Below are 16,741 nucleotides of genomic sequence, written 5' to 3' on the forward strand. Positions count from 1 at the left end.
GGTTGAGGCACTTGAAATTTAGATTACACGTGACACAAAACACCGTAAGGAAAGGATTCGCAGTGCCGTCTCAGGTCGGGTCCCTACAACTCTCCCTCTTCCCTTCACCGTGTCGTTACTGCAAGCTGGACGTCCATCGTGGTCGTCAACCTCGATCATGCCGAAGGACTCCTCCAGACGGCCTCTTCCCGCCTCCTCCGTCGACTTCGCCTTGCCCCCATCGAATGTGGCATCGACGTCGTCCCACACCCTGGATGAAGCGGTATTAATGCAAAGAATACGACGCCCAAGTATACTAGCTCCAAAAGCCAACTTTCTATCTGAAGCTCGTCTGTCGAGCCCGTTAGCTGCATCCTTCACGCTGCATTCCTCGTCGAGGCGCAGGGATACCCACCGCGACTCACCGTCCGACATGTCTGATAGCAGTAATGGAGCAATGCGTACCGATAGCTCATCCTCTGCTAGCTCTGGAGATACCACTCCTTCCATCGGTATAGAAGATGATGCCACCCAAGAAACCAAAATTCCTCGCCCTGGCCTCTCGTCCCCTCGCAGGTTGTCTTCGTCAACAGCCGACGCTCAAGACTCGCGCCCTTATCCACGACGCAGATTATCGTTTCCCGTATGCCGTTATCTATTTGATATATGACCAGGCAGCCTAACCATTAACGCAGCCGAAACAACCCCGTATCATGAACCTCCTCGCTGAATCCCGCCCTGTCGAAAACGAAGTCAAGTCCGAGGCCGCCTTTCAACGATTGGTGGCTTCCGGTGCCGAACTTCCTCTTCAGCCCCACACCCCTCGCACTGTATCCGACCGAGGTCGTTATCCTGAAGAAGCTGGTCATGATGATTTCCAGAGGGAAGACACGCCCAGCGATGACGAGGATGGCCCCTTCGTCTACACTCCCTCTGGTCACAGCGATCCAATTAACATTGTCAATCACCGTAAGAATGGTAGTGGGGACGACCTTGATCTGTCTGAGAGCTCCAGTTTGATGGACATTGATGCTGTATGCGCGTTTTGTTACTTGATAAACGTGTTATTCATCACGTTGACTAGCCTTCCTGTTCACCCATGTCAACATCATCGATGACACAATGGAGGTACACGCCACCTCCCACGACAAGTGCTGTGAGGTCGGCGAAACGCAAATGTACGTTCTTTTAGTTATATTCTTAACACGTTAGTCCATAAAACTCCCAATAGTTGATGATCGTTTCGATCCATATCCAGCCTCAAAGCGCCGAGCCGTTTCGCCTTCGATCCCTCATCTTCGTGACCCACATTCCACGGTAGGCTCTCCTCGAGGCAGTAACAGGATACCCATCGCTATTCCCATATCAATACCGGGATCAGCTGTCAACTCCGCTACATCTTCCCCTACAATATCCGGATCGTACCCTCGTTCTATGAGCATAACATCTAGTCCCACATTACGAGCATCGATGGGTTTGTCTAGTCCAATTATCAGACCTGTTCCTCGGACTCGGAGATTTGACGGAGAGGACAAGGAAGTAGATGGGGCGGGCGAAGCCGTCGGTGGTCTTAGTCTCGGATGAATTGCCTGACCTCTGGTATGTAAGCACATCGGCATCTTGCATTTTTCATTCCTTCTGCATGTAGTATTTTGGAATCCGCAACAACCTATTTGTATAGCAACGGCTAGTTACATATGTATTATCAACAGCACTCATATCCACTTCTACCTTATATGCTTGTATCGTAGCGTAGTCTCTCATCATTGCATTTTCCCTTCAGTGCTACTGCCAACGTCTCTCGATAGTTGTTTTGCAAGAAGGCTACTTACAAGCTACACCAGCCATTGTTGGTATTGACATGATGCAGTAGGCGTTTTGATACTTGGTTGCTATCTTACACTTCATTTATACACGTATACAGGATATCGTTACAAAAAAGATCCCATCTGCAACTTTGTTGCTCTTAGGGCGGCGTCGACAATTTCTGCCATGCCAATGACAGCTTCTTCTTCAAGTGTTCGCCCCACAATTTGCACTGCGATAGGTGCATTCCTGAAGGTTTCCGGATCGTCTATCAACAGTTCTTCAGTGTTCCCGCGATTATACCAACATGCTACTTACATCGATCATAATTCTCTCTGTCTCTGTCGCTATAGAACTTATGAGGAGGTTTCTTCGCGTCGAGGCAGCTATCGACTTTGGACACTGGAATAACTAGAGCGGTGTAATCAAGCACATTCCAAATTCTTGTGTAATCCGTTATTCTTGGGATTTCAAGTCGATGGGTGAGCAGGGTGGTAGACGAAACGGATCAACTTACTCACCGGTTGAGACCATGTGGAGGTGCAGCATATGGTGCTACAGGTGCAATGATTGCATCGACGGGCCTGCCGGTGCCCGTAATCTTCTCAGTTGCTTGCCAGTGCTCCAGATACTCCTGCCGCAAGTTCCTCTTTTGTTTTTGGACCTGCCACAGCTGGTATGCCGATATACCCCCGTCATGTTTAGACTTTCCATGTTCCGAATTGCCATTGGGATTCATAGTGGAGATTATAGGTTCCCCGGAAATCTGAGCGACTACACGATAGTCTTCGTCGCAACCTGCCCCCCAGATTTCGTACTGATGACTATGGCGTTAGCGTGATTATTTGGTAATATTGATGACGGTCTTACGGAAGTCCACGAAAGAGCATCATGTTTGAAGGGCTCCCAATCGACAACTACGCGAGATAATCAGGGGTGCTATTATGCCAATATTCTGACTAGCGAACCTTTATGACCTGCAGCCAACAATGCCTTCTTTGTCATCTCCAGTCCGCGAATTATGGGAGGATTCGGTACTACAGATCCGTCGTCCCATAGAATACCGAAGCACAACGATTTCCCGTTCCCGTGATTGACAAGTTTATACTCTTCTTCAATCCATGCTTTAGGAATGACGAGAGCATCTCTGTACCAAGTCCTCGCGTCTATTACGGCTTTCATGAAATGCTTGAGGCCGCTTAGGCTATTAGACATTGGGCCCAGAACGGACATAATAGAGTCCTGTCCCTCCATCGAGTTCACACAGCCCGCATAAGGTACCCGGCCATGAGAAGGCCGCAACCCATAGATACCACAAAAGGACGACGGAATCCGGATGGACCTAAGAGAAAGGTCACAAAGACGACCCAATGCAAGCTTTGCTGTCTTCCTTACCCTCCGATATCGGAACCAATACCTAATGTTCATATCAGTAAGTGTTCATTATATTTTCTAACCGATCATGTACCTAGAGGGCTTCCTCTGAGTGCTGCGGGTTTAATTTGGGTTATTTGGCGTCTCAAACCATGATAAAAATGTCCTACAGATTAATGCACCTTCTCCACCAGAAGAGCCCCCGCTTGTGAGAGATCTGTTATAAGGGTTACAGGTACGTCCGAAGACGTTATTGAAAGTTTCCCCCCACTAGGATAACAAGTGAGAAGGATAATTCACTTGTATGATAAGGAAACTTGCCATCAAGGTCTGAGGAACGTTTGTCTTAACGAAAGGAACAGCGCCTAAAGAGTCCAGGACGTCTACAAGGACGGCATTACGCTCTGCAAAAGTCCCAATCCAGGATACATAACCTGCAGGAAGGCTTATCAGCACGCATTCACAGCGAATGTATTTGGTCTACCCATCGTGGACTCGATCCCCTTGATATTGACTTGATCCTTCAAGGACACAGGCAGGCCGTGAAGCGGTCCTAGCACCTTGCCTGTTTGCTCGAGGTAGGAATCACGCTCAGCAGCTTTAGCAAGTGCTTCTTCGACAAATATTTCCGTAAGGCAGTTGGTCTTCAATTCTGTCAGAGCGCTGGTATTGATGTATTAATGAATGCCTACCAGCTGGTGCGCGATAATAGCACGCTTGTAGAACGCTGTAGTAACTTCAACAGATGACCATTCGCCATTCGCAAGCTTGGACAGAAGAACATCGACTTCTGATTTAGTGATTTCGAGTTCATTCGAGGACAGTAGACCACAAGAGTCTGGAAATGCAGTAACGTCGATATTATCCTTCAACGGTAGACCGGTCAAAGTCCACTCCTGGGGAATCGAAGCCAGCTGCCTCTTCCGCTTGTCTGAAACTGCCTCTTCCCAAGTCATTGAAGACAACCTGTGGGCGGTTGAGGAATCGGGGAAAGATACGAACGAAATCTCACGGACGCAAGCCTACGGACGCTAGTGCGGGTTACGTTTTCCGGTTCAGATAGTCAGATAGATAACTATTTTTGATATGCGATAAGGTGAGAATAACAAAACAAAGAGGCGTGATTCCTTGCAGACGCGGTAGCAATAGCGTGGCCGTTAAAGTCTCAAACTTACTGTAATGATGGAAGTTCGGTGTAAGTGGAGGAGGCGGCCCGAAAATGCCGAAGAGGCGCGTCTGTCACAGAGGTGACACCGCTTGACACACCGAACCACTTGCCAGGCCACCCTGGAGCTCTTTCCCTTTCTTTGACACGCTCTTGACGCGTACATCTTCCTTTGTCTTGTTGTGATTACATGGACGCGAATACTAAGCCAATCGCACACCAGCATATCCTTCGACCCCATCATGTTGTCCTGCTGACCCTCTTTATGCTCGTCTTTCGAGAGTACGACGTCAAGTTGCTGCCTCAGCCGTTCTTACTTCATATATATCGGCTGTTAATGAACGAAGTATCAGAGGTATGTGTATCTGATTCCAGTTGTTATATGAGGGTGTTCTATGCAGGTCAGTAAACAGGTCGCTCAACCAAAGAAGTGGAAGCAGCTCCTCAAAGAAGTTATCGTTGCCCCAAAAGCTCAGGAAGGAGAGGCATCGAAGCTAATACACTCATTCAGGAATGTTGTACGTTGACTGAACACACTTACCGTTATGATTCATCAACTTTATTTCTAGCACGTAGAACTCTACTCAACAGACAGACTCTCAACTTTTCTTCGAGGTGAGCAATCCCAGACCTGTTATTAAATAACCCCCAACTTGTGGCCAGGTATCGCCATATTGTTCGATGAGAGAAGTGAAGACGTCAGTGTGAGTTTTGATATTATTCCGATGCTATGCTAAGTCAATCCTCCAGGATCCACCGCCGGTCTTGGTATGCTTCTGACTTGAAGGCTTTCGAGCGAAATATAACGTTTTCTCAGGCTTCTCGCTCACTTTTTGGATACTTCTGTCGACGGTGTCACATCAGCTATCTCAAGCTATCGTGGGCTGGACTAGTTGCACTGCATACCGATTACGTCGCTTGGTGCACCAGTGAGCACCCTGGAAAATACGCTCGTGTCCTTAATGATCCATTAAACTCGGGTAGGCGATAATTCAGTACAATTACCTGTATATCTAATGTACCGTGCAAGTGGATCGGCTATTGTTCAGGACAAGAGGCGACCAAGTGTCCTGGCCTCAGCCTGATCCTTATGAAGCGTGCGTCCTACTATCTGAACTGATCAGCTGTTACAAGTTCTGAAATCCCATTTTAGAATGGAAAAGGCGCATGCAACAGGTGATGAACTTGCTATGGACGAGAACGCCAGGCGATACTTTGAGCAACAGTTCACAGACGGGCCCGACTCGTAAGAGCGTTGTTTTTCTCTTCCTCATCGTTGTATCTCAATCATAGACTCAAGTGGATTACGACAGAATGTGTTGCTGAGTCTCATCCGCATGCATTATCTTCGTCATGAGTTTACGGCTGTTAGAACAGTTAAGTCTCGCCATCTTGGTAGGATAAAATCCTCACATCCCGATAGATCCTATCTGAAGCCATTTCTGTTTCTCGTATTGCCGGTGACAAGATCATTTTGCAACATTGTGCTACGTATTAGAGTTCCATGCACACGGAGATCTCTCCCTCATAAACTCTCAGTATGCTAAACAGATTACCTCCCGATGAAGAGGGCAAGAAAGTGCCATTGAATGAACTACAACCTGATCTACATCCAGCAGAAATCCTGTTTGATGTCAAGAAACTGCTCGACATAAATAATGTAGGTCTATAAGTCATCATCGATCCCTTGAAACTGATTTGAGCTCAGGAACAACCTTTGACTGCATCATTCACAAAGATTGTCGAAGCAATAGGGCTATATGACTACTGGACTGAAATACATCCGGAGGAAGACTATGAAGCTGGCCAATGGGGCCAGCATGCGGTGCAGAGCACTGTATGGAGCGCCGCAGGTTCGTCAGATCCGTCAGTTTGCAGACACCATATATCAAAATCAAGAATCTTCTAGGGTGCGAACAGCTGGCCCAAGTTGAGGAGAATATTGTTATTGCCTTCACGGAATATGGAGGCAGCAATAACAACCGTCTCACGGCTATTTTGAATAAGGCTTACAGAGTGCGGCGCCCTTTATTTATACAGATAACGTTATATTTAGTCCTCTGCAGCAAGCCCGCCAAGGCAAATATACCCAAGCCCTTGTATCGCTATTAGAGCCTGATGTTTGGCGTGGACTGACAATTGATGACTATGCCTTTTGGGCTCAAGAAATATGGCATATCCTTGTTCTACGAGCTGTCCGCCGGTAAGCATCTTTCTGCGGGTTTGATCCACAATTTTCTGACTGAATGATAATTCAGGAAACAAGATCGATTGTATTCCAGTTTGCTGCTTCCTCGAAAGCCCCCTGGCGATTACAATTCTCGCCATTATATTCTTGATCATACCCCGACACCAACATTAAAAATTTTTGATGATCTTCATGAAGTCATACGAATGCGGGTACGGTCCGAGGTAACCTCCTTCGTTATATGTTTCTTAACGCTGTTTTAGGCCTGTGAACAGTCTCCAACAGCTGTCCACCACCTGTTGACTTCCCTCTGGCATTCGGAATTCCTGTTGCGGTTAAATCTGTACCGGACGAGTATCATCATGCTCGCTGACGTAGGACTTGAGCTAGGGTTGACAAAGCGATCTCGACGTATGTTGGAGAGAATTATGCCCCAGGTACGTGAATGACATGATTCCAGGGCCTCCGTTCTGACGATTCTTGCCAGCTGATCACCGGAAACGACATGGAGCAACGGGCCTTAGCTTCTTTCACGCTGGCTCGTTGTATTATAGCCGCCGAGGGGGCTAATGGTTTGTGTTGGCTCGCATCTTACGGTTTCCTCCATTACTAATGTTTATATGCTAGAACAAAGCCTCCGTGAAGCAAGCACGTATCTCCAAGTGGCTGAAGCTGATTTTAGTGCTTTAGAGATGTACCGAGAAGCATCAGATGCCCAGTATTTGTGCTCGGTTGTATTCCACAATCTGGGGGATGAGCGAATGCGGAATGTCGCTGCTCGAAATAACAGCGTGACATCGGAAAGGGCAGCGTTGTTGGAGAAAGAGTCGTATGATGAAGAAGTGGCCCGAATCCTGGACACGGTAGCATTAGTGGGAGCCAGACTGGCGCTCCGTTAACATGTCATTGTATTGGTTTATTAAAAAAAAAAGGTCGGTCACTGATTCCCTTCATGTAACTCAAAGGTAGTAAACCCTCCGGTACAATGACGGAATGATTGTTCGATCGAAAGTAATAACAGTCAGTGCCGGGAGGTAACACCGTAACACTGAACGTGAGGCTTAGAAAAGGGCCTCGCAGGACCTAAGCTCGACAGCCACCCCTAAGTCTCTTAGCGATTCTGATGCACGCTTGATATCATCCTCCTTGACCTTGCCAGAGAACCATTGATCGGCAGAGGATAGGACGACCTCTACTCGTGACAACATGGACTTCACCAAGTTGTTCTTGTACATCGCCTCTCGACGCTTGATCACCTCCTTGACGGCAGATATATTCTCGGTAGAGGTGGTAAATCCGATTTCTACGAGATGGGGAAGGCTCGGACCTTTTAGATATTCAAGGACCTCGGGCGACAGGCCTTTGATATACACCGTCAGGGAATCATTTGGAGCATGGATAAAAAGACGCTTCAACGATTGATTCTGTTCCATCTGTAAGCACGGCAGTATGGCGTGTTCCCTGTTATCAGAACGGTGCCTTCTGTTGGTGTTGGGAGCCATGCGGAGCGTGATCAATGAACAAGCGGAGCGTGTGAGAAAGTCCATGATGTGTTCTGGAGGTACGAAGTGATCATGTATTTCCAAGCTCTCTAACGCGGGTAGCGTCAATTGGTGGAGTAGATTTGGAATGGCGTCAAGCTCGGAAGGATCCCAGCGAATGTCAAGAACCCTCAAGCTCTTGTGAATGGCACAGCTGGTTGGGGCTGTGGCGTCGGGCATATGCCCGACATGCATCTCCTCAAGAAGAGGAAGTCCTTGGAGAGCACCCACGAACTGTTCGGGGTTCATCAGCGTACAGCGCAATATCTTTAGAGCGCCAAGTGACGCGCTGCTAAGGAGAGATGCAGGCCCATTGAAGTCGAGGTCCCTGAGATTGGGAAGGGTGGGGAAGAGCTGGGATGCCCAAGCTACCATGCTGGCATCGGCCCAACGGTCAGAATGGAAGTAGAGGGCCGTGAGCATAGGCGCAATGGGAAAAGTGAGCGAAGTAATTGATTCCAGTCGATTATGATAGAATTGGAACTCTAGATTAAGCCTATGACACCGGTGCATCTGGGATATAAGGTGGGTTGCAGTGTAATCAGGACTATCTTCACGATATGAAGCATATATATCCAAAGGTACCCGCCGTGACGAGGTGAGCCACAAATTTACCATTTCCTTGTCGAAGGCTGGATTTTTCACCGGATTTTGACGAGCGAACAAGGGGAAGGCCGACCAGATGCGAGGTGTGGATAATGCGATAGTTCGCCACCTGCGGCAAACGTGAAGCAGTTCCATGCGAGATTTCATAAGCGTATTACGACGCCGATAGTCCCAGTAGGAAAAATCTGGAAGGGGATGGAGGTCGCAATACGCCTCAAAAATCTCCCCCAGAATCTCTGGGAGTAGAGTTCTCATAGGGCTATGCTTCAGGAGCGTATGGTGAGCATCGATGGTACCCTGGACTTTTCTGACAGCGCTCTGTCTTGCATTTATAGTTTGTTGCAGCTCTTGAATCTCATCCAGGAGATATTTGAGTTCCGACTCATGGTCCTCTAAGGATTTCTCAATGACACGACACTCCTCCTCAGTGGGAGCATGATTTGTGCCAAGGAGAGACCTAACGTCAGTTTCTGTCATCTAAGTGGGCTGCATATTAGAACATAATTTAAACTGGGTACAATCCTCCCACCTAGTGATAGACGATTCGGCTGGTGTGTCAACTCTGCAAATATTTAAGTAGGCACGTATGTGGGTCAATAGGTAGACTGACCTTGAGCCACTGCAGCTGATAACTGGATATCAAACCAACTTGTAGACGTGTCCACTGTTTGATCTAATATAAAAAGTGAGATATAAATAAGAGGTGAAGAAGCTTGGAGCTACTGACCCACTCTCCAGCAGAATTCGTGGTGACAGCGCGGGACTAAGAGACAAATGGGCACATCAGCATCTTGATCGCGTCAACGGTCAAGGCCGTCAGGGCTCAGGACGCGTGCATGGCTATGCCAGGAAAGTTGCTACTATTTGCCAAAACCCCCTATCCATCATTCCTATCGCACCTCTAGTACCAAAAATTCAGTTTGGCCAGATTTTAATTTATCCTTCCTTCGATCTGCGCAGTACCAACGACAGCAACCCGGCCGCAATGTCTACTCCTCAAAAACTAACCAAGAAGCAGAAGAAGGCTATTGCTTTCCGTGAACGCAAGTCGGGCAAAAATGTTCATGGCCACGCGCATAGCATGGAGGTTGACAGTATTCCTGTCGTGGAAATCCAGGACGACGTTGATGGCTCGGGTGATCAGGTGGAGGGTGAAGAGGTGGGTGAGGAAAAGAGTAAAAAGGCGAGCAACAAAGGCAAGGCGAAAGCCAAGATTGATGACGGTGAAGGCGAGGCTCGGGATAAGAAAAAGAGGAAAGCGGGAAGTAGACGATGACGGGGAAAGGATAGAAGGAAAAGAGGGTGACAAGGTGGTCCAGAAGAAAAAGAAGAAGACCGCTACCGCGGATACCAAGCAGCGTTTTCTTCTCTTCGTCGGCAAGTGCATTCACTTTTATTATGCGTGCTCCTCATGAATCCATTGTACAGGTAACCTCAAATACACGACATCCTTGGACACAATCAAAGCTCATTTTGCTGCTTGTGGTCTGTCTTAACATTTACTCTGTGTTTTCACCCATTGACGACGTGAACCAGACCCACCACCGAGTGTTCGTTTACTTACACCAAAACCACGCCCGGAAAGACTACGACAAAATCCAAAGGTTGCGCGTTTCTTGAATTCACGCATCGAAATGCATTGCAGCAGGCACTCAAACTACATCAATCTCAACTGGATGGCCGTTTGATTAATGTCGAGTTGACAGCAGGAGGTGGCGGAAAGGGAGAAACTAGGATACAAAAGGTAAAAGATAGAAACAGGGAGCTTCACGGCCAAAGAGTGAGTTCTCTCATCATTTCGGTGACCATTCTAGTGCTTAACTCGTCGCAGAAAGAGAAACTGGAAAAGCAAGCCAAAGACGGGGCACTCATATCGACAACGGCACGGCCTCAACGGTATTCTGCAACGTCCGGGGTGGATCAAGCGCCGTCGAAGATGCGAACATGGACTATTGGCGATACGGTAGAAAGTGAAACACACCGTGGGGGCGTCAAGCACGACAAGAGTAGAAAACCACGAGGGGGGAAGGCCTGGGGGACTGGGGTTAATGCGATACCCGTTGGTTAGCCAGCCTTTGTTTAATGTGCTCTTGGGTATCATATTAATATAAGTGCATGTCTATCCATATCATGCATATAGGTGCATAATTTACTGTCCGTCGAATGTACAGGTTCCCGCCCTGCATAGTGATCCTTATGATACCAGAATAAAGACCAGGAACTGCGAAAACACGGTCAGTTATTGAACCAGCCTCCATGAGCAAAACTACAGACGCACGAAGACAATAAGAACCCCAAATATTTTCAGCATCAGCCACCGATTACTTGAAATACTAGCATAATACTTCAAGAGTTCTCGTTGTGCACCACTGACGTTTGACGCTATGTCCATGGTGTCAGCATCAATGCGCTGCACCGTTTCCCGCTGTTCAGCGACCATATTGGCCAGCTGCGTGAATATCTGACCAAGCTCTGCAATGGTGGATTCTATCGACTCTATGGCAGTGGAGCGGGATTGTATGTAGGAGTCCTGTCAAATGAATGAAGTGGTGAACATCGAGATGTTGTGAGGGATAAGTACCTGTTGTTCGACCAGCTGCATCTGCATAAATGCTCCACCGTTCTGAGATGCGGTACCTTCTTCAGCAGCGTCTAGGTTGAGAGCGAGGACGTCCCCGTTTTGCAAGGAGCGGTTTTTGCCTTTGGAATTAGACTCGAGCCGACTTGGACTGCCGTCACCCATAGGATCGCTCCGTTGTGTATTGAACAACACCGAACCTGGAATGACATGTAAAGAGAATGTAGTTCGAAAGCAGCTGCAAGGCTTACCTGAAGGTGCCTGGTTGGCCGCAGAAGATGTCGAATACATGAACTGCTCGGTACGGTCCTTAGTTTCCTTCATATTCTGTTCATGCCCTCAGAAGTGTGGCCAAGGAAAGACATAAACATCCACTTACCTGCGTCCGAACCTCCAGAACATCTTTGAACGTCATACTCGTATTCGCTAGTTTGCTCTGCAACAGCATGACCACGTTGTGATTATGCTCTTCAATCTGTTTTCCCGCAGCTGATCCCGACGACTGAACATTGCGTCGCTTGACGTAGGACTGTAATTGAGCAATCTGCTTGTTGATACTGGCAATATCTTGCTTTATGATAAACGTGAGTTCCTGTATCACCCGACATTGCGAGTCAGCACCAACGACATCAGAGAAACATATTCCCTACGCTAATCTCGACCGGTCTATCATCAAACAGGGTTTTCCGTTTGGCCACTGTCCGAATGATGAGAACGTGTCCAAAACCTAATAAAAGAGCTGAATACGTACACTGGGCCAGTTTCCCAAGTTTTATCGTTGTACTACTGATATCCTTCCCAATAGTCGAAGCCATTCGTGAGAATTCGCTTTTGCTTCCATGTGCTCGACCACCATCCTGCAGCAAGCGCTGTTTGGCCTCACCGCCACGAGAAGGCAGGGAAGATCTACTCCGGATGGACTCGACGCAGGAACGAAATTCGTTGGTCCGGTCTTGTATAGGCATGTGTAAGATAAGGAATTGATAGAGTCTAGGGAAGCAAAGGAAGAGAGCAGGGAAACTGAATTCGTGGTCTGGATGAAGGGTGTTTTGACACGTGATATCAGGCCTTCATTCAGTTTCACGTTGATCTGGGTTCGAAGCTCGAACCGCTGGGGTGAACGTTGCCCCATCCTCGGATGCTACTACGGACCGCAGTTTAGAGTACAAATACCCTGCCCATCCTCGTATCTTCGTCATTTACGTCCTCCTTTTTTCCGCCGTCCTGTCTTATCCTTTTACCATTCTACTGCACTCATGTCAAAGCAACAGCCGGAACAAGGATCCAAGGTGCTCGTGCTCGGCGCCGGTAATTTTGGGAGCTGTCTGGCAGACCATCTTGGGGACTCGGACCATGAAGTCTTTTTGTGGGCTCGCGAAGCGCACGTCGTGAAGCATTTTAACGAGCATCATTACAACCTTGAGTATCTCAAGGACCACAAGTTCTCGGATAATATCACCGCGGTCGGGCCTGAGTTCCCTAGTAAGGAGCTGGTCAACAAGATGGACGTTCTGTTGTTTGCTATCCCGACCCAGTTTCTCAGGTAAGTGTTGCCATCTTCGTGGTCAGACGAGCATTACTGATCCATCATCCAGGGAAAATCTATCTCGGCTCCGTCCTCATCTTGACCCCAGCAACTTTCCTCTTTTGATTTTTGTCAACAAGGGTATCGAAGTTGGAACGCATGCCTTGACACTTGAAATCATCGCGGACACTTGTGGTCCAGAATTCGCGAAAGCAGCGGCCTTCATTGTATGTTCTTGTAATTCGTGGTGCGATATTTTTAAACTCAGCGTGCAGTCAGGACCATCGTTCGCGAAAGAAAGTACGGCGCCGCATTTGGCTTTGAACAGATTTTGATATCTCTCCTAGTCGTCCAACGACAACCAACGTCCGTTTCAGTCGCATCTTTTACTGATGCAGAGGCCGACAAAGCAGCTAATCTATTCCATCAGCCGCACTTCCGTTGGTGAGCTGAGACCTTTATGGGCGCTTGGGTCGCTGACCTGTCTATTCTAGTTACACTGGCAGTGATCCAATAGGTATCGAGCTCTCCGGCGCGCTGAAGAACGTCTATGCCATAGCTGCCGGCGCGTCCGACGGCTTGGGGTATGAGAACAATACACGGGCTAGTGAGTCTGTATTTGAATATGACTTCTCACAAAGTGTAAATCCCCACAACAGTGATGATTACGCGGGGTTTAGCGGAAATGACCTGTATTGGCACCGCGTATGGGGCGTCACCATTGACATTTCTGGGCTTGGCCGGCGTTGGGGACCTGTTTTTGACTTGTAGTTCCTCCAACAGTCGTAACTACACAGTGGGATACCGGCTTGGAAGGGGCGAGTCCCTAGACACGATTCTTAACACACTTGGTAGTGTGGCCGAAGGTGTATCAACGACCAAGGGTGTCAAGACTGTGATAGATTCACTGGGGGTTCCTGCGCCCATTGCGAATTCCGTGAGTTACCGGCGCTATTCCCAACTTTAAATGAAACGTTGACACTGGTGTTACAGATGTATGAGGTTCTATTCGAGCGTAAGCAATCGCGGCATCTCGTTTTACAAATCGAGTTGACATTAATTATATTACAGGAAAAGATATCCGGACTGCAGTGCGAGAACTGATGGAACTCCCACCTTCCCGAGAGCTGGAATTACCTCCGACTGCCGGTGGACCAGCCCGCCAGCTGGTAGAAAAATTGGGATTACATACCAAGGACTAGAGTAAATCCTGGTAACAAAGCGACGACGGATCATTCAGGCAAGAACGTAGAGCAGCTGACACACCGATTTTTTTATCGGTAAGATCAAGCAGGATCAGGCCATCGGAGGGTGCAGGACATTACTTAAAATATTCTTACTATAGTTTGTCTGGTTTAATGACATATTGCACGCGTCGACGGCTTCCGGCGTATTGTATTTTCGGAATTCCCGGAATAAAACAAGGGCGAGCAAAGATAAAGAAGAAGAAATTTTGGGGTAGCCGGAGAGAAAAGGAAAGTGAGCCGAGGGAACATGGATGGAGACGCCAATAAATGAATCCGCTGGAATCCGGATCCGCTGACAGAACGCGAGGTCCCATGAGCCGGAGGTACGATCAGATTTAAAAGCGGCAAAGGGACTAATCACGTGCAAGTGAATTGATCGAAAAATTGTTTGCCCTCGAAGAACCCAAATTTCGTAGGTCGGGTTTTCACGTCCGGTTTCGCGCTGTAGTCATCTTGTCCACCGTTGCCTGTCTTCTTGCTGCCTCCCGCCATCCCGCCATCGCCCAGCTCTCGTCGTCTCTAATGGTCTCTCCGCTCTGGAAAGCTGCTTCAGAGGGCCGTCTCACCGACCTCGATGATCTGCTTGCCAACGCCACTGTCGTCGACATTGAAGTAAAAGGTGCGACCATCAATGCCTGTACATATCTGTCTTTTTACGGAAGCATTTTACAGACCATACTGGTGCTACTCCCCTCATCGAGGCGGTAAAAAATGGCCATGTCGAGGTAGTGTCGCTCCTTCTTGAGAAAGGTAGGCATTTAGCCACGTTCTCGGTCAGCGCTGGCGCCTCATTGCTTTCTCTTTTTCAAGGCGCCGACCCAAATAATGCCTCCAGCCAAGGGCCACCCCAGCAGTACACCTCGGACCCAGTCATTCTCGAGCTGCTTACTACTGCGCAAGCCAAGGTCGCCCCAAAAAATGGCTACCAGGAGAACGGATATACTCAGGATGCCAACGATGACACTACAAAAGCCCCATACTATCCTTCCTCCTACCCGTACTATCCTACTCTCAACTCGGCACCTCCCATGCCTGAAGGCGCTGCGTATTACCCGCCGCCACCATCCTCAGCCGATGGCATCGTACCCGGCGGCCCGGGCAATCTACCCCCACCAGACATCGCGCGCTTCATTCCGTGCAGATACTTCCCTGCATGTCGGTACGGCTCCTCGTGTATGTTCTTGCATCCCCAAGGCCCGTACTACCAGGGACCTGTATCTTCACCAGGGCAGTACCCAGCACCGTACGACCCCATGGCACAGCAGCCCTACCAGCCAAACTACTATCCGTTGCCCCCACCTTCTTTCCAACCGCCGCCGAACGGTGTCCCGGTCAACACACTCACTACGCCACCTCCGATGAATCAAGGTCATTCTCCTTCTGACATGGGCCCAGTCCCAGCACACTTCAGTCCCAATGGCGCGCCTCCTCCTTTACCATACGGCCCCATGTCCCCCATGATGTCTCCCTCAGCCTACCCTCACCCAGGCCAGTTGCCTGTACCCATGTCTATTCCTCCCCTACCTCCCCTGCAGCATCCTTTACCCCCTCCTCCGGTGGGTCAGTCTCCTCACACCGCATATCCCGCTCTACCTCCAGCACATCCATATGCGATGCGACCCGATGGAACACCTTTCCCGCCTCCGCCGGCAGGACCCGTTCATTTCCCGGATGTAAATGGCTCAGCAAAATCACCTTCTCTCAATCCTCAACCTGACTCGTATAGCCCCAGCTCGACTCGTGAGAGCTTTGGGCATCAAAGGCGCGGGAGTGCACGTCGCGGTTCTTTCGCAGGTCGCAAACCCCCGTGTTTGTTCTTCCCCTCTGGAAGATGTAAAAATGGGTATATATTTTTCCTTTCCCCACCAATGACATGTTTTGATTTTTTTTTGGTTTCTAGCGACGAATGTCGTTTCCCCCATGTATTACCTGATGCATCACAGTATTTCTCCAGCTCACGAGGTGGCGGACCCCGGCCCCGGGGCGGCCATGGGGCGAATGGCTTCGCAACCATCGATGAGAAACTTGCCGGATTGTCTATTCGCGATGTACGGCATTAATTTGCTCCCTATCCCTTGTCTTACGTCTATCAATAGGATCAGGCACCGCGTTATCAAAATGGCGAGGGCTCCAGTAAATCCCAGGCAGATGCTGGAAATCGCCCAAAGTACTCTCAAGGGTACAAGAACGGCACGAATGGGTTTCAAAATAACAAGCGCGTCTTTCAACAAGTAAAGCAACGTCTTCCCAGCGCTGACGACTTCCCGGTGCTCGCCGGATCTACGACGCCACCTGTACGGAGCCCGAGTAACGGGTCACTTTCAACAGGCCTCGCGGGACCAACTGCCGCACAAGTGCTACAGGCCCCAGCTCCCATTCGCCGGGACAGCACTAAGGAAATTTCACGCAACGTGACGCCTGATCCGGTCCACCCTGCCAAGGTAGGGAGTTTGCAACGCCGTCAGCTGTGATCTCAGTTTTCGTTAGGATTCGGATTCGAGTCTTACGGAGACCTCTGAGTCACCACTCGTACCAGCCACCAAGCTTCCCATATCGTTCGCGGCTGTTATGGCAGCGCCGGACGTTGCAAAGGAAGTACCTGTTTCGGCCTAAAACCATCGACGTGCGGTTTACAAACATCTTCGTCGATGGATGCTTCCAGCAAGCCATTTTGTTTATTTCTCAAGTCATTATTGTATTCTTGGGTTGCCTGGTATCGTTCTTCTCATTAT

At 48.9% G+C, this 16,741-nt stretch overlaps 8 protein-coding genes across 8 annotated transcripts; 5 read left to right on the forward strand and 3 right to left on the reverse strand.

Annotated features, from left to right (window-relative positions):
- The first annotated feature begins 9 nt into the window (after nt 1-9).
- EV420DRAFT_1511503 (uncharacterized protein) lies at nt 10-1,926 on the forward strand. Its single transcript, XM_060471580.1, has 5 exons — nt 10-622; nt 675-1,013; nt 1,064-1,157; nt 1,211-1,848; nt 1,904-1,926. The coding sequence occupies exons 1-4, from the start codon at nt 158-160 to the stop codon at nt 1,561-1,563; spliced, it is 1,251 nt and encodes a 416-aa protein (XP_060337237.1). The 5' UTR covers nt 10-157; the 3' UTR covers nt 1,564-1,848; nt 1,904-1,926.
- Nucleotides 1,911-4,115, reverse strand: EV420DRAFT_1617666 (general amidase; the record flags this gene model as incomplete). The annotated part of the gene is made up of 11 exons (XM_060475266.1): nt 1,911-2,053; nt 2,104-2,246; nt 2,307-2,602; nt 2,656-2,702; nt 2,754-3,127; nt 3,181-3,202; nt 3,254-3,274; nt 3,330-3,429; nt 3,481-3,593; nt 3,644-3,803; nt 3,852-4,115. 11 exons carry the CDS (start codon nt 4,113-4,115, stop codon nt 1,911-1,913), a joined length of 1,683 nt encoding a protein of 560 aa, XP_060337238.1.
- Nucleotides 4,116-4,514: 399 nt separating this feature from the next.
- On the forward strand, nt 4,515-7,411 carry EV420DRAFT_1261755 (uncharacterized protein; the record flags this gene model as incomplete). Its single annotated transcript, XM_060467092.1, has 17 exons — nt 4,515-4,679; nt 4,738-4,842; nt 4,894-4,939; nt 4,988-5,022; nt 5,142-5,304; nt 5,355-5,421; nt 5,478-5,570; nt 5,625-5,700; nt 5,748-5,815; nt 5,864-5,984; nt 6,033-6,177; nt 6,234-6,340; nt 6,391-6,527; nt 6,583-6,724; nt 6,776-6,949; nt 7,000-7,084; nt 7,140-7,411. 17 exons carry the CDS (start codon nt 4,515-4,517, stop codon nt 7,409-7,411), a joined length of 2,001 nt encoding a protein of 666 aa, XP_060337239.1.
- An 81-nt stretch (nt 7,412-7,492) lies between these two features.
- Nucleotides 7,493-9,468, reverse strand: EV420DRAFT_829437 (uncharacterized protein). The gene is made up of 4 exons (XM_060483628.1): nt 9,387-9,468; nt 9,270-9,332; nt 9,189-9,221; nt 7,493-9,145 (listed from the first exon to the last, which is right to left on the reverse strand). The coding sequence occupies exon 4, from the start codon at nt 9,134-9,136 to the stop codon at nt 7,574-7,576; it is 1,563 nt and encodes a 520-aa protein (XP_060337240.1). The 5' UTR covers nt 9,137-9,145; nt 9,189-9,221; nt 9,270-9,332; nt 9,387-9,468; the 3' UTR covers nt 7,493-7,573.
- Nucleotides 9,469-9,644: 176 nt separating this feature from the next.
- On the forward strand, nt 9,645-11,030 carry EV420DRAFT_1626832 (uncharacterized protein; the record flags this gene model as incomplete). Its single annotated transcript, XM_060476019.1, has 4 exons — nt 9,645-9,924; nt 10,088-10,148; nt 10,196-10,439; nt 10,491-11,030. The coding sequence occupies 4 exons, from the start codon at nt 9,645-9,647 to the stop codon at nt 10,725-10,727; spliced, it is 822 nt and encodes a 273-aa protein (XP_060337241.1). The 3' UTR covers nt 10,728-11,030.
- On the reverse strand, nt 10,854-12,202 carry EV420DRAFT_1261851 (t-SNARE; the record flags this gene model as incomplete). The annotated part of the gene is made up of 7 exons (XM_060467098.1): nt 10,854-10,880; nt 10,938-11,189; nt 11,241-11,437; nt 11,489-11,564; nt 11,617-11,829; nt 11,888-11,934; nt 11,989-12,202. The coding sequence occupies 7 exons, from the start codon at nt 12,200-12,202 to the stop codon at nt 10,854-10,856; spliced, it is 1,026 nt and encodes a 341-aa protein (XP_060337242.1).
- A 100-nt stretch (nt 12,203-12,302) lies between these two features.
- Nucleotides 12,303-14,256, forward strand: EV420DRAFT_1744134 (glycerol-3-phosphate dehydrogenase). Its single transcript, XM_060480098.1, has 8 exons — nt 12,303-12,780; nt 12,833-12,989; nt 13,038-13,062; nt 13,110-13,206; nt 13,257-13,369; nt 13,422-13,699; nt 13,756-13,777; nt 13,834-14,256. The coding sequence occupies exons 1-8, from the start codon at nt 12,494-12,496 to the stop codon at nt 13,962-13,964; spliced, it is 1,110 nt and encodes a 369-aa protein (XP_060337243.1). The 5' UTR covers nt 12,303-12,493; the 3' UTR covers nt 13,965-14,256.
- Nucleotides 14,257-14,531: 275 nt separating this feature from the next.
- EV420DRAFT_1475130 (uncharacterized protein) lies at nt 14,532-16,622 on the forward strand (the record flags this gene model as incomplete). Its single annotated transcript, XM_060469266.1, has 6 exons — nt 14,532-14,628; nt 14,682-14,759; nt 14,820-15,852; nt 15,910-16,057; nt 16,106-16,450; nt 16,497-16,622. 6 exons carry the CDS (start codon nt 14,532-14,534, stop codon nt 16,620-16,622), a joined length of 1,827 nt encoding a protein of 608 aa, XP_060337244.1.
- Nucleotides 16,623-16,741: the final 119 nt, after the last annotated feature.

This window comes from Desarmillaria tabescens (assembly GCF_030435595.1).
Source record: "Desarmillaria tabescens strain CCBAS 213 chromosome Unknown EV420scaffold_4, whole genome shotgun sequence".
NCBI classification, from domain to species: Eukaryota; Fungi; Basidiomycota; class Agaricomycetes; order Agaricales; family Physalacriaceae; genus Desarmillaria; species Desarmillaria tabescens.